A 15,588-nucleotide genomic window follows, 5' to 3' on the forward strand; every position below is an offset into this window, starting at 1 on the left:
TATGGACCTAAGACCTTGAAAATTGGTTCCGGAGCATAGTGTTGGACATGTGGAGCTTGGAATGCGGGCTCACTAGAGGATCGGTGGAGGGTAGCTTGTGGAGGCTCAAAACACAAAAGTATCTTCAAGTAGATAATGCATGCAACGGTCCTGACCGGAATGGTCTTGGGATATCAGTCATACTCGAGCTGTGGTAAATGAAATCATACCTGAATAAGAAAAAATAAGACCAAATAGATTATGGACTCGAGACACTATGCCACGCCACAAAACCTCATATTGGACTCATGCAAGACACGATTGGGCTATTTTAGAAAATTAACCTACATGGCCAAGAGTGGCTAGAAGTGCAAACTCAACAAGGTTGACTACTCATATATGGAAATACATCACTAAGGCTTATATGGATTCACACTCCCAATAATCATGCCCCAAAACTAATTTGCAGAAATGACCCATTTTGTAAAAACGACCTATGTGGCCGAAAGTGGCTAAAGATGCAAACTCAAAAGGACAGACCTTAAAGTAATATGACACCTAGTATTGGACTCAAGATCTTAAGACATGGGTCATTGAACCACTTTTGCGAAAATGACCCCATTTTGTAAGAATGGCCGGTGTGGCCAAAAGTGGCTAGTCATGCAAGATTTGGCTAAGACCCCGCAAAGCCAAGAACCTAAGACTTACTAGAAAGACCGGACCCTATGTGGGCTTCCTACGTATCCCTCCCTGAAAGACGAGAATCAAGTATGCATAGTTCGGGAAGATTGGATATGGGAGAAAGCTTAAAAAATGACACTAAATTGGAAAAAATATATATTTTGTCTTTTTGAAAAATGATGGAAAATGTAAAATATTTTTGGATTTTATTTTTCTTTTTTTTTGAATTTTTGGAAAATGATGGGAAAGTGTAAAATCTTTTTATTTTTATTTTTTTCATATCCATTTTTTTGGTCTTTTTTTTTTTTGAAAAAGTTGTGAAAAAAAAATATAACTATGTCCTACTTGCTTCATTTTCACCCTTATTTCCCAAACATCGCTCCGCTAAATGACCCTTATACCCTCAAAGATGCAACATGTATCACATAGGGATGACTGAATATCTTTTTGGGCCACTGACCCATTTTTGACAAAATTTGGATAGGCTTCCTACAAAGGGACACAGTGCCTGGGACCGAGCCCTACTAGGTCAAATGACATGATCCAAATAAGAATGACCTACAGGTTGACCTAAATTTGGGGTTCACTTAACAAGGCAGTTCAGGGTGGTACGTGGTCGATAGCGGCTGCTCTAGCTGTCCGCCCACTCTATGCTCCCACACCACCCCCCTAAAGACACGGGTGACTCAAAAAGGACCGTGTACGCTGAAACGTACTCCGGAAGACTTGTTGCAGAAAAAGACTCAGGGTTATGCAAATTATGACAGTTTATAAAGCAGTAACACATAAAGGAAAAACTGTAAATGAATAAGCAACTAGCAAATAATAAAACGACGTAAGCAAAAATAAAAATCAAATAAAGCAAATAAAACACATAAAAACCTCAACCGAATATCCTAAAAAGCCAACAAGATCAAGTACTAGCTCGAACCTGCAATTCTCCAGCAGAGTCGCCAGAGCTGTTACACCACTTTTTTACAACTTCACTTAACCTTCTTAAAATTAATAAAAGTGATTCGTAAAGCTTGAAAAGGGGTTTCCAACTAGAACGTGACAAAAATTGTGTTCAGAAGGAAATAACTCAGAGTCGCCACCTGACATTGATTTCGGTGTGTCAGGTCACCGTTTTTTTAAAAAATGATTTTTCCTTTAAAACACTTTGGACTCCAAAACTAAATCCGCACCAGAGATTTGGGTAAGGGGGTTCATTTGACTCGGAGAAAAGGTATTAGGCACACCCCAAGTCCCGTAAAAGTCACGGTTGCGTACTCGATCTAGTTGGCTTTTAAAATACTTAAGTTGAGGTAAAATAAAAATAGAAAAGAAAAATAAACACGCAAGAAGCTCGAGGTCGTCCCCCTCCTAATAAAAGAAAGATAAAAATAAAATGAAATAAGAATAAAAGTACTACGAGTTCGCTTTCGGCTTCCAATTATAGAATACTAAGGGGCATTCCCCGGAATAAAACATATACAAATCTTTCGGGGCATTCCCCGAATAAATTTAACTAAGGGAACGACCTCTCGCCTCAAAATTAAACAAACAAAATCCTAGAGTTTGCCTACCCGAACATTAACGGCCTAAACATGCTTCTAGCGATATGAGCGATTAAAAGCAACAAAGCAAGATAAAGAACTAAGAAAATCGATCCAAGCTCAAATTTTTGTAATTCCCTTTCTAGCTCGTCCAGTATGCCTTTACAAAGTCCATGTTTCTATTAAACCAACCCCTTGACCAAATTCAATTTTTTTTGTCTCGTTTATCAAATTGTGACTTATTTGCCTTAATATTCCAAATGCACTTCAAGTTTAACTCCAATTAATTCAAATTGATCCAACACAAAATTAACGATAATGCAAAAGACTACAGTGAATCAAGGAAGCAAACTAAAACACAAAACAAGACATGACACATTCCAAAAACCATAAGCAAAATAATGAAAAAGATCAAAGCACATATGAGATGAGAGAAAATTGAACTTCATTAATTGATTCCTTTATATTAAACGTGACCTTGGTCACAGCAAACCAAATCTGGTCGGAAAGCGCAACAGTAGCAGGAGCTCGGACTGTGAATTCCTTTGACAGACCTCTTCAACTCAAACTCAAGATCCTGAGCAGCTATGTTGGCGCTGAGAATACTCTAATCACCGGTTATAAAATTAGCTAAAATCGGCTATAACCTTTTGACCACTTAAAATTCAGCAGACTCCCATAAATTTTCAATAGAAGACAAAATCCTCTTGGCTCTTATTTGAGAACTAGGTGAAGAAGTGAGAAAAGCAATAGCCACAAAAATAGTAAGGAAAAAGAGATGTTTGGCTAGCTGATCTATCTCTCTCGTCTGGATGTGCACAAATCCGGCGTCACTACCACAACGAGTAACACCAGAATAGCGCTAATGGGAAGCAAAGCTCAAAGGGTTGCCGAAGCAGGCAAGTCCGGCCAGATCTAATTTCGTCCTCTATGTGTGTGCGTGTGTGTGTGTGTTTGAGAATGAGGGGATCTCAAATGTTGGGAGTGGCTGGAGATGGGGTTGTCGCTGGCGGCTGTATATTCTGGAGAAAATGACTGTGTGTGGAGGGTTAGAGTCTAGTGGCGGAGAGGTCTAACGATGGGTCTCTTTTTAGAATGGGGTGGTGGAGTTGGTCGGCGGCGTGGAGCTGGGTGGTGTCCAAGCTGCTGATGGCTTGGAGATGTGGAGAAGGTGGAAGATTAGGGAGGGGGCGGCTGGTTTCTCATTAGGGCTTTCTAGGGTTTTTTGTTAGTGTATAGGTTGAAGAAGAAGATGAAGACTTAGGGTTTTTATGGGTTTTGTGTGTGGGTTATCTAATTTGGGCCTCTTGCAAGAATTTAAAATTGGGCTAAAAAAAGGCTAAAAATTTAATCTACTTCTAAAAATACTTATAAGAAGATACAAGTAAAACGAAAAATTAAAGTTGAAATTATTATAATAAACTATTATATTTAAAATAGAACTAAAAATTAAAGTTGAAACTATTTTTGGTATTTTCAAAGATTATATTAAAATAAAATAAGTTCAAAGTAACACATCGTTCTAAAAATATCTAATACATGAATTGCGTAGAGAAATATGGAACTATTTTTGTAATTTTTAATTTTTGTTCTTAAAATAAAGTAAAATAATTAAAACTAGGTAAAATAGCGATATTAGGCCTAAACTAAATATCTAAAAGCTAAAATGAGTAAAAACTCGGGGAGGGTAAAAAATTGCATGTCTACACCCGACAGACGGAGGGACTAACTGTATTGGTCAAAATCTGACTGTCACGAGCTGATCAACGTCCCGCCTAAGTGACCGGGCAGTAAAAGATAACGTAGCCCACTCTACTTCCCATTCCTGACATCCGTCGAGTCAGAAGGAGCAATGTCTAAAAGGACGACCAAAGCACACTAGATGCGAGAAAGTGTCAGACCAAATAAATGGCAAGGGTGCCTTGGCTATATATAGCAGGGGAAAAACCTTCGATAAGGGGGATCTGCTCCCCTTCCTCTCTCCCAAGCTCTCTTCTTGTAATCTTGATAGGAAAGAAATAATCTGCAGAAGAACATGTAAAACTATCTCCCCCATCGATTGATGAGAGTCACAATGCTGAACTTCAATAAGATCAATTTTATTTCTTTCATCCAATATATTATCTATATTATCAACTCTTTGATCTGGAATTTATTATGTCCGACTAAGATTTACCCCTTCATATTCTTTGATTGATTTGTTCAAAAATTGAGTCAAACACCTACCATCTTGCCAATATATTAAGGATATCCCCACCTAAATTACAGCTTCTATAGACATTCCCACAAAGTCGATTATACTCACAACTCCCCTGCTTCTCAAAACTCTCCTCTTTAATTTCTTTCGCCTTTGGTCGAGAATATTTGTCAGAATCAGAAAGCAAAAAGAACGAAGCTAATGACAACTAGAACAACAGGTATTCCTTTCTTGATTCTTGGTCAGCTGCTTCTGCTTCTGCTACAACCATGTTACAGAAAATTGGCTTACGCTGTCGGAGGCAACTGGGACTTATTGATATCCAACATTGGCATTTCAGCCATGCACATGCAACTCCTCAACAATGATAGAGTAATTATGTATGATCGTACTGACTTTGGTGCGTCGAACATCTCATTGCCCGATGGCAAATGCCGCAACAATCCTAATGACCTCGCCTTGAAACTCGACTGCACTGCCCATTCTGTGGAGTACGATGTTTCCACAAACTCTGTACGACCCCTCATGGTCCAGACCGACGTGTGGTGCTCCTCTGGCTCTGCCACCTCCGACGGTTCTTTGGTTCAAACTGGTGGCTTCAACGACGGTGAAAATGTCGTAAGAGTTTTTAGACCATGTAATGGCAATGGCAGCACTTGTGACTGGAAAGAAATAGGAGGTGGCCTAATTCAGAGTCGTTGGTACGCCACTAATCATATTCTTCCTGACGGAAGGCAAATTATTATTGGCGGTCGTGAGGCTTTTAACTATGAGTTTTATCCCAAGACTGCTTCAACCAACAGTGTATTTAACCTACCCTTTCTTCAGCAGACTAATGATCCTAGAGAGGAAAACAATCTCTACCCATTTGTTTTTCTCAATGTGGATGGAAATCTCTTCATTTTCGCCAACGACCGAGCTATATTGTTCAATTACATGGCAAACACGGTGGTGAAAACGTACCCACAAATACCGGGTGGTGACCCGAGAAATTATCCAAGTACGGGGTCTGCAGTTCTTCTTCCATTAAAGAATTTGCAAGCACAAATAATTCAAGCTGAGGTTTTGGTCTGTGGTGGAACACCAAGAGGCTCGTACCTTAATGCAAGTAGTGGTAATTTTTTGGGTGCATTAAATACTTGCGGCCGGATTACAATTACTGACCCGAATCCACAGTGGATCATGGAGACAATGCCACTAGCTCGAACAATGGGTGACATGGTAATTTTACCAAATGGAAATGTCTTGATCCTCAATGGAGCGGCTGCAGGCACTGCTGGTTGGGAACTTGGTAGGAGCCCCGTTTTGAGTCCGGTTATTTACCGACCCGATAACCCATTTGATTCAAGATTCGAGGTACAAAACTCAAATACTATACCAAGAATGTACCACTCAACATCCATTTTAATTCGTGATGGTCGAGTTCTTGTTGGTGGTAGTAATCCACATGCGTTTTATAACTTCACAGGAGTTCTTTACCCGACAGAGTTAAGCTTGGAAACATTTTCACCATCATATTTGGATCCAGAATCCGCAAATTCGCGCCCACGGATTATTGCACCCGCTTCCCGACATAAAATCAAATATGGACAACGGGTCAATATTCGATTTACCGTACCCGGATCCGTAAACAGAGATGTGGTCAATGTGACGATGGTTGCGCCAGGATTTAATACACATTCATTTACTATGAACCAAAGAATGCTTGTGCTTTTTAGTGGAAACGTGACACGAGTGGGAAAATCAGCTTACAAAATCAATTCGGTCTTTCCAAATTCAAGTAATTTGGCTCCAGCAGGTTATTATCTTCTTTTTGTGGTGCATCAAGACATACCAAGTGAAGGAATCTGGGTCAGGATTCAGTAATTAACTAGGTTTTTTTTAAAAAAAATATAATTTTACGCCGTTAGGTGCCGCTGGCCAATTATTTCAATCCAAAAGGTGAATTTTTTTTCCAGTAATTAACTAGCTAGGTTGGACTCTAAATTTTTTTTCAACTAATTTTATACAAATTTTTAATCTCGATTTCATTAATTAATAAAGGTCCTTTTCCTTTTACCTTCCCCTTGTCCATTATTTTTTGAATACTCAAACCCAAAAAATGAAAAAAAAAAAAAAGGCTTTTTTTTGGTCATTTACAGGTTGATATTTTATTATTAGGTGTGATGGAAACATTCTTTTGATTCCCTGTTTCTAAGGTTGTTGTAAGCATGAAAACTCGATCCTTTTGTATTGATTATTCAAAATATTATAGTCTATTGCAATAACGAAAGGTTTAGCTTGTTCCCCTCATTAATTTTTCTGTTATCTTATTACAGTTATATCTAATTTTTTTCTCTAATTCTAAGAGCCCGTTTGGCTAAGTTGTCAAAAATTACTTATTTTAAAAAGTACTTTTTTGAGAAGTGTTTTTTCCAAAAGTACTTTTGAAAAAAAAATAGTTTGTGTTTGGCCAATTCATTTAAAAAATACTTTTTGCAACATTTGATAAACAAATTGTGTTTGGCCAATATTTCAAAAAAGTACTTTTGAGTGTCAAATTACCAAAAAGGATAGTACCAAGGCCTTATAATTATTTTAAAGAATGACCGTATATATTTATTGTAAGAGACTTTTATTATTTTTATTTTATTTAATTAAAATATAAAGCATAAAGTAAACATACATATTAAAGATGTAAGTCAATATAACATATATAGTTATACCAAATCATATAATATTATCTAGTATAATAACTTATTGTCATTATTCGGTATGAATTAGAAGTCTATTCCACAAAGTACTATATATTGATAATCCACCATAAAATAATAAGCAAAGACACTCACACATGATAATATTTCTCAACAATTCGATCTCTAATTCTATCACACAACGCCTCCATATTAGTAGAAGACTTGCCTTGCGTTTCTAAAGGAATATCAGAAGGTCCATCTCCTTCCTCAATCTCTGCAGCAATGTCTTCATTAGCATAATAATTGAATTGCTTATTGGTAGAAGAATGTCGTCAGATGAAATTATGTATAGTCATGGTATTTGTAACAATATGATTCTGAGTGTCAAACTTGAAAGATGGCATTAAGCGTAACATAAAAAATTATTTTTTTTCGTTAAAAAAAAAGGTTAAGTATGTTTAAATTCAAATTCAAAAAAAGTAACTAATTATTAACAACTAATTTTTTTTTTAAATTTAAATTCAAAAAGAAAGTAATTATTATCTAACCTAGCTAACTTTGTCCTAAATTGCCAAGTGACCTATTGTGAGACAGTCAATTGGCTTAATGTGAAGGCTTTTTCTTCTTCTTTTAATAATATATAGATAAAAAAAATATATAAATGCTTATTTGTAGGAAGAGAATTGATAATTCAAAGAAGAATGTAGATAATTTGATTTCGTGTTATAAAAGAAGAAGATAATTTGGAAGTTACAACACATTACACAAAGAAAAAATCAAACACAAGAAAAGTCAAAAAAGAATTTAGAAAGTTACAACATATTCATATACTCCATATGATATCTCTAATTTTAAAAGAATGGTAGAAACTAGAAACAAAAAGAAAAGAAAAGGCTTAAATTAGTAAGGGATAATTTGGAAAATATAAATTTATGGCGGGGATAGTTTTGTCTTGAATAAATTAATTTTCTGCTTCTTGGAAGAAGCCAAAATTTTCTGCTTCTTCTCAAAAGTTGAAAAACTGCTTCTGCTGCTAGCCAAAAGTACTTCTCCATCTTGGCCAAATAACTTAAATTTTTTAAAAAGTACCTTTTTAAGGAAAAAAAATACTTTTGACCTCCCAAAAGCTTGGCCAAACAGGCTCTAAGACATGTCAACCCTCCGACAACAAGATATTTTTATTGTCACAATCTATATGGTGGCATGGGATTAATAGAGAGGCGGTGGTCTGCACAGAATATGAAAATAATATTTAATGAAATGCTTCTTCAACGCTTTTAATTAATCGTTTGTCACAAATAAAAAAAATTCGATAATTGGCAAATTAATGGCGTTCAACACTGTTGTATCGATCCTTGCCTCCTCTAAAGTTGATAGGATATAGTAACAACCCCCCCCCCCCCCCCCTCTTTTTTTTTTCAATTTCGTGAAAGGCTTGTCCTCTCTTACTTGGACGATTATATGAGGAAAACCTAAGGCAAGAATTCCACGATGGCGTTTAGCAAGTGAAGTAAATGTTTTTCTATCTTTATAAAGGAAGTTCGACTCAATATTCTTAAAGGAATTCTTTATTTATTAATTTGGCCTCGTATATTAGTTTATATATATATATATATATATATATATTTTTTTTTTTTTTCTGTCTCACTTTGCTTTCTCTTTTAGCCATTGTGTTATTGTTTCGTGGTTCATGTTCATATTTTCTTACCCAAAGAAAAAGAACGCCGAAATTAAAGTTTAAACCTGCAATTCTGAAGAATAAGGCATAACTTGCAGCACGAAAAATAAGAGTTGTGTATGTGTAATTAAAGAGCATTAATTTATTATCTTTACCCTAAAATGAGAATAAAAGAAAATCACATTTCTTTGATACTGAATCGCATCTGAAGACTGGAATGCTTCAACATAACAGACTTGCAAAATATTCTCCATGAATTAAATAGGTGAATTATACCATCTATATATTATTTTTATTAAAATATTTAAGATGGAAAATTATTCTTTCCACCTCTATAAATCAAATTTTATCTTTATTTAAATCATATCTGGATCTAATTCTACTAGGGAGGTGACGTATGTCATAAATAAGACCAATTCGTTTTTTTCTCTCCTTAATTTTAGTTGACAACATTTTTTTATAGCAGTGACGTTGAGAAAATGCACGTCAATAATTCTATTGAAAATAAATTAGAAATTCAGCTTTATAACCGAGTTTGAATATACTCAAACTTAACACTCCATTGAACAATTAAGCATGCCTTCATCCGTTGTAAAAATTGTATGGGGTAGCCATTTTTTAAAGTGGTATTTACTTTTTATCCAACATTTTTAATGTTGAGCAAAAGTAGCCACTAATCTATTAAAATTAATATAAAAATGCAGTATTACCCTTTCCTTCCCAAACGGAAATACGCCATTTTCAGATTCATTCCTTACAGCTCCACTTCTCCTTTTGCAATGGTGTTCTGGGTTCGTATGAGTGTTTCCATTATTTTCATATATGAAATCCAATTTTGAACAGAAGAAACGAATGCATTAATCATATAAATTTTATAAGCCTCATTTTCTTTTGTGTTTGTTTTCCGGAGTTGAATTGCCTGGTAAACCATTCACTCATAATAATCACAGATGTGGGAGGACGTGACTTTTGGTTTTCTAAAAGAAGTGACTTTTAGATTTTCTTAAACAACAAATTATTAGGAAAAATATGGTAAAAAGCCAAAAGATTGAGGACAAAGATAATTGTGTTAAGGACATGTAGTCCTGAAGTCCTAAAGTTAAATTCAAAAGTTAAGGACATGTAGTCCTGAAGTCTTGAACTTAGAGTTTCAAGTTCAAAAGTTAAGGACATGTGGTCATGAAGTCCTGAAGTTAAGTTCAATAGTTAAGGACACAAGTTCAAAAGTTAAGGACAGGCAGTCCTTAACTTACAGTTACAAGTTCTAAAGTTAAGGATAGACAGTCCTTAACTTATAGTAACAAGTTCAAAAGTTAAGGATAGGTAGTCCTTAACTTACAATTACAAATTCAAAAGTTAAGGACAATACGTCCTTAACTTTGACTTCCAAGTTCAAAAGTTAAGGACAGGCAATCCTTAAATTACAGTTACAAGTTCAAAAATTAAGGACAATAGGTCCTTAACTTTGACTTACAAGTTCAAAGGTTAAGGACGCTTGGTCCTAAAGTTTGAGTTTCAAGTTCAAAAGTTAAGGACATGTAGTCCTGAAGTCCTGAACTTAGAGTTACAAGTTCAAAAGTTAAGGACATGTAGTCCTGAAGTCCTGAAGTTAAGTTCAAAAGTTAAGGACATGTAGTCCTGAAGTTAAGTACAAAAGTTAAGGACATGAGCAGAAGGGTATTTTCGTCCGGACAGTTAAAGTTTATTAAAGCAGTGGCTAAAGACTAAAGACATTTTAAACAGTGGCTTAAAAGTAAATACATATGTTATTAGTGGCTAACCGTGCACTTCCCCCCTCATCCGTTGCCTCATACTAATAGGTAAGAGTTCAAGTATTAACAAGGGTCGCTCAACATAATTAGGGGCTAAACCGAAGCTATAATTAGAGGCCCAATTTTTTTTATAAAAAAGTTCATATTTTTCTAGCTTTTTTAGATGCAAAGTTATTAATAATATTTTTATAATCAATTTCTTTAGTAATTATTTTTCAACTAATAATATGCTAACCGATTAAATCTCTATTAAAATGTTGTTGATCTTAGGTAAAATTTTATCTATTTTTATTTTCGCTAATTGAAAAAAGAATCACGTCTTTTTTATATTTAAGTATATTGATTAGAATATTATCTTCTGCTTGTACTATTTCTCTTAACACTTTTAATTCGAAATATAAATCTAAACCTTCGATTATGCTTCAAGGATATCAAAGGATAACACAATTTTTTCTTCTTCAAATTCTCATTATTTAGCGATCTCAAGCTTTTAAAATACTATGATAGGTTTTAGTGGTCAGAATATAAATAATACAAAATGTATCAAATTCATAATGTCAAAAATTACTTTTCTTTATTTTATATAAAAGAAAAGTTATTTTAAACTTTTATGAAAAATAACCTATTCTAGGCAAAAATTGGGGGCTCTCGAAATTGGGGACCTAAGGCTTATGCCTGCCTGGCCTTTCAGCCACCCCTAAGTATTAATTGACAACTGGCATGATGTCGCACTAATCCTAATATTTCGATTTGAGTTTAGGTTATATTTCTTTGACTCAAAAGATATCAAAACCTTTGTGAACAAATTAATCAAAGATGAAGGAGTAAATCGTAGCTGAAGATAATAATCTCTAGAATAATATAGGTAAAGAGAAGAGAAGAGAGTTGCAAAGTTTCTTTTCATTCAAGATTGGTAAGTTTCCCAGAGTCTCAATGCGCCATTACAAAGTTTTTGCCCCCTTATATACTAGAGAGGAATTCCTCTAAGTTGTAAAAAACAATATACAAAGAATCTTTTACGGAATATTCTTAATGTCCCCTAAAAGACTTACTCTACTGCAAAGGTCGTATTGTTTCTTATTTTGCCCTGAGGTCATGTCCCTTGGGGCGTCGACTCGAAGATATCTGATCGTTCATCGTGCTCGTTGTAGGTCGTGGTAGGTCAAATTTGGATCCATAAAGTTAGTCCCTCCGCTCGTTGAGGTTGCGACCGAGTGCGTCCTCGATGAGCAGACTTCATGCATTACTTGGGAGAAATTTGACCCATTGAAATGTTACGACGTGGCCAACGGGAGATGGACATCATATTCAGCAAAGCACCGAAGAGTACACGCTACCGGGGAGTGATGTCAGCTCTACGTGTGTCATTATTACACAGATTTTCGAGGCGGGGACTGACGGCTTGGTGCTTCAATTCTTGCACTGATTTGAGGCATGCCGCCTTAATTTTGGCGCCACCCAACCCTATAAATAGGTGAAGGGTTTGATTTTCGAAAAACTTTAGACATTTCTCTCTTGATAACCTCTCACTCTTCCTTACTTGCTTTTATATCCTTCTATTTCTTTTTTCGTTCTTCACCAGAAGCTTCTTCTTCCCTCCTCCTTCTGTGTTGATATTCTTTAGAACGATATCATGCCAAGGTTTCGTCATTCTCGTGAAGAGGTTCCTGAAGCCATCCCATCGTCCACATTGCCTTCTTTTGACAGCGGAGATGTGGTGGTAGAAGAGGGTGACAGCCCTCCTACGGTGGAGGAGTTACTACCGTGACACACCTTATCCCGGAGTGACTTCCTCAAAAATCCCCCTCCAACCCCGAACCCTGTATTTTCTGAGACGGAGCAGGTACACATCGACGCCCTTCGTGTAAAATATGGCATTCCTGCTCATATAAAGATAGTTTCGGCGGGGAGAGATTATGTGAACGTCCACAGGCCTGGGTACTGTGCTTTATACGAGTACCCATTTATGATCGGCTATACTCTTCCTCTCTTCCCATTAGCGGAAGAATTCTGTAGATTCTACCAAGTCTGCGCAGCATAGCTTTCGCCATATACGCTCAAGGTGCTTCTAGTATTGACCAAGTATGTAGGGTTGGCGGAATGTAGCGTTTCTGTCCACCACCTTTTGCACCTATTCATGCCTGGCTTCCTCAGGGGTACCATGGTACATTTAAGGCTTCGTAGCATGAAAGGGCTGGTGGTCGGGACAGATGACCGGCAAGCCACAAGTTTTGGCACAAGTACTTCTTTGTCAAGACCGAGCACGTCATTTCTGACTCTACCAGATTCCCAGAGCGGTGGAATGAGGCTCGTAAGTGTCGTTTACTTATTTTGTTCCCTTTTCTTCTGTATTCACTATAAAGTTTACCTACTTGCTGTTTTGCAGCTATGGGTCGTCCGCCTCGCCCTATTGCGGATATCAGGGATTGGGTAGCCCGCATGTTGCCTCATGCAGCAGAAACTCAGACTTGGCCCAACTTCGTGAAGTGTTACGACCCTAAAGTTTCCTCAGGTAAATGTCTTACTTCTTGCTTCGTTGGCCGTACGACCTTATCTAATAGTTTGACCCTTTGTGATGACAGATCGAGGAGCTTCCAAGCAAAGGGCGCCAGTCCCCGCCTTTAGACAAGCCGTTGGTGCTACTGATACGCAGTTTATTTTGAGTGAGTCTGTTCGAGAGGGTCATCCTCAACCTATTCGATTGGGAGGCCCGTCTCAAGTCGTGGCCGTGAGGGGAGAGGCTTCTTCGATATCGGCCTCACACCCTTTGGATAAGTCCTCTAATGAGGACGAGCCGTTGTCGAGGAGAAGAAGGCAGCTGGAGCTTGGGAAGGGCGTGGCTACGGATGCTGATAGGATTAGGACGTCTCGGACAGCCCCTGTGCCCGTATTTATGGCCGACGCTATTTTGTCGGGGAGATCTCCCCAAACGGAAGGAGTTTGCCCAGGAGCTGCTTTAGTGTGCTTTGTTGAGGGTGGTGTGTCGTCCAACGTTGGAGAGCATCATGTTGAGGGTGGCGGCTCAGGTTCAGATATCGACCCTGAGGATGTTAATGAGTTCGTGGGTCGCCATACCTATGTGGAGTTGAGGATGGACGGTTCTGACCGTCATGTGGTCGTTCCGGGGGACTACAATTTGTTGATGTACAACGAGCAGGTGGAGTCTGCCCTAGTTCCTTTATGTGCCGCTCCTGAGAGCGAGATTCTTATGGCGATGAGCGATGTGGAGTTGTTTCAGAAGGTCACTGGTATGGCCCTGCAGGTAGGTGCCTTTCCTTCCTTTTTCGTCGTTGGGTTTGCGCGGTAATCGTCGTTCTATACTTTGTTTCTAACTTCTTCCTCTCTTTTGTCAGACCCTCATCATGGAGGTTGAGAAAGAACGTCGAGAGAAGAAAAGGTTGGGCCTTTATGAGAAGATATCGTGCAAATATCAGCAGTACCGTGCTAAGCATCAGGCGATGGCCGACATTTATCATAAGGACCCCGAGTTCCAGTTGTTTCGCGAGGAGCTCAAACATCGGGTAGAATGACTAGAGCGTAAGATTGAAGAGTTGAGGGAGCGGGATCAGGAGCTCATGAAAACTGTCGCTCGTAATAGCGAGCTCGAGGCTTCCCTCAAAGTGAAGGACGACGAGCTTGAATTGAGTAGGGGGGTGATGGCCGAGAATGCAGACTTGCAGGCAAATGTGGCCGGTTTGACCGCTGAGCTGAGCGTCGGTGCTGATAAACTGGCGGCAGCTATCTCTGAATCGATATCTTTGGAAAATGCTCTCCGTATTTCTAGGTCGGAGTTGACTGAAGAGAAGGAAGCTTCTAGTTGTCGGGTTGTAGGGCTCGAAGGACGTGTCAAAGAGCTAGAGGCGGAGCTGACCGCACTAAATGGACAAGTGGCCTCACTGAGGGCGGAGGATACGAGTCGGCATTCTCATCCTTCTACATCTCGTGCCTTAGTCGATCCGGTCATGCCCCGTCGTTTATACGAGTTGTGGGTCCACACGAAGGCTTGGTTTGATGTGTATAAGGCTTTTCATGCCGTGGGAAGGGCTACTAAGGCGGAGGTTTAGGTTGTACATGCCGAGGCTCGTGCAGCTCATGAGGCATACGGGTACAACCCCCTCACACCCGACGGGGGTGATATCAACTCTGAGGATGCTAACCACCTTACTTCAAATTTGTGGTACGAGGATGCTTACCCCGCTGGGGATAATGTGTAGTTTTAGTTTGTACTTGCTTTTGTTTAAGGGCTTTTGCGCGGGGCCTTCTTGATCCCGTTTCAAGTGTAAATAATATTTTGCTGTAACATAAAGTTTACTTTGTCTACTTGTTCGTTCTTGCATTTATCAAACCCATGATATTGTTGACGCCCTTGGATATCAAGATGTTGCGTCGAATTATTGTCGAGGTAGAATCCCTTCGTAGTTCGAACGAGGTCGAACTTAAATTGTCGTTGATGGCCTTGGCCATTGGGATGTTGCTTCGAACTGTCGTCAAAGTAGAATCATGTCTTAGTTCAAACGAGGTCGAACTTAAATTGTCGTTGATGGCCTTGACCATTGGGATGTTGCTTCGAATTGTCGTCGAAGTAGAATCCCATTGTAGTTCGAACGAGGTCGAACTTGAATTGTCATTAATGGCCTTGGCCATTGGGATGTTGCTTTGAACTGTCGTCATAGTAGAATCCCGTCGTAGTTCGAACGAGGTCAAACCTAAGTTGTCGTTGATGGCCTTGTCCATTGGGATGTTGCTTCGAACTATCGTCGAAGTAGAATCCCGTCGTAGTTCGAACGAGGTCGAACCTAAATTGTCGTTGATGACCTTGGCCATTGGGATCTTGCTTCGAACTGTCGTCGAAGTAAAGTCCTGTTGTAGTTTGAACGAGGTCGATCTTACATTTTTGGAGATTTGGTCGTATTCCCGTAGGAAGACATTATATGTCGACTAGTGGAGATCTGGTTCCGCACATACAATGGAGATTTGATTAATACACTGGAGATTTGATTCTGTAATACAATGGAGATTTGATTCCATACATATAATGGAGATTTGATTCTGCACATACAACGGAGATTTG

The 15,588-nt window shown here is 38.4% G+C and overlaps 1 protein-coding gene across 1 annotated transcript; it reads left to right on the forward strand.

The window, feature by feature from the left end:
- The first annotated feature begins 4,593 nt into the window (after positions 1-4,593).
- Positions 4,594-6,258, forward strand: LOC104224610 (aldehyde oxidase GLOX-like). The gene has a single exon (XM_009776293.2). The coding sequence runs from the start codon at positions 4,594-4,596 to the stop codon at positions 6,256-6,258; it is 1,665 nt and encodes a 554-aa protein (XP_009774595.1).
- The last annotated feature ends 9,330 nt before the right edge of the window (positions 6,259-15,588 follow it).

This window comes from Nicotiana sylvestris, chromosome 4 (genome assembly GCF_000393655.2).
Source record: "Nicotiana sylvestris chromosome 4, ASM39365v2, whole genome shotgun sequence".
Taxonomy (NCBI): Eukaryota; Viridiplantae; Streptophyta; class Magnoliopsida; order Solanales; family Solanaceae; genus Nicotiana; species Nicotiana sylvestris.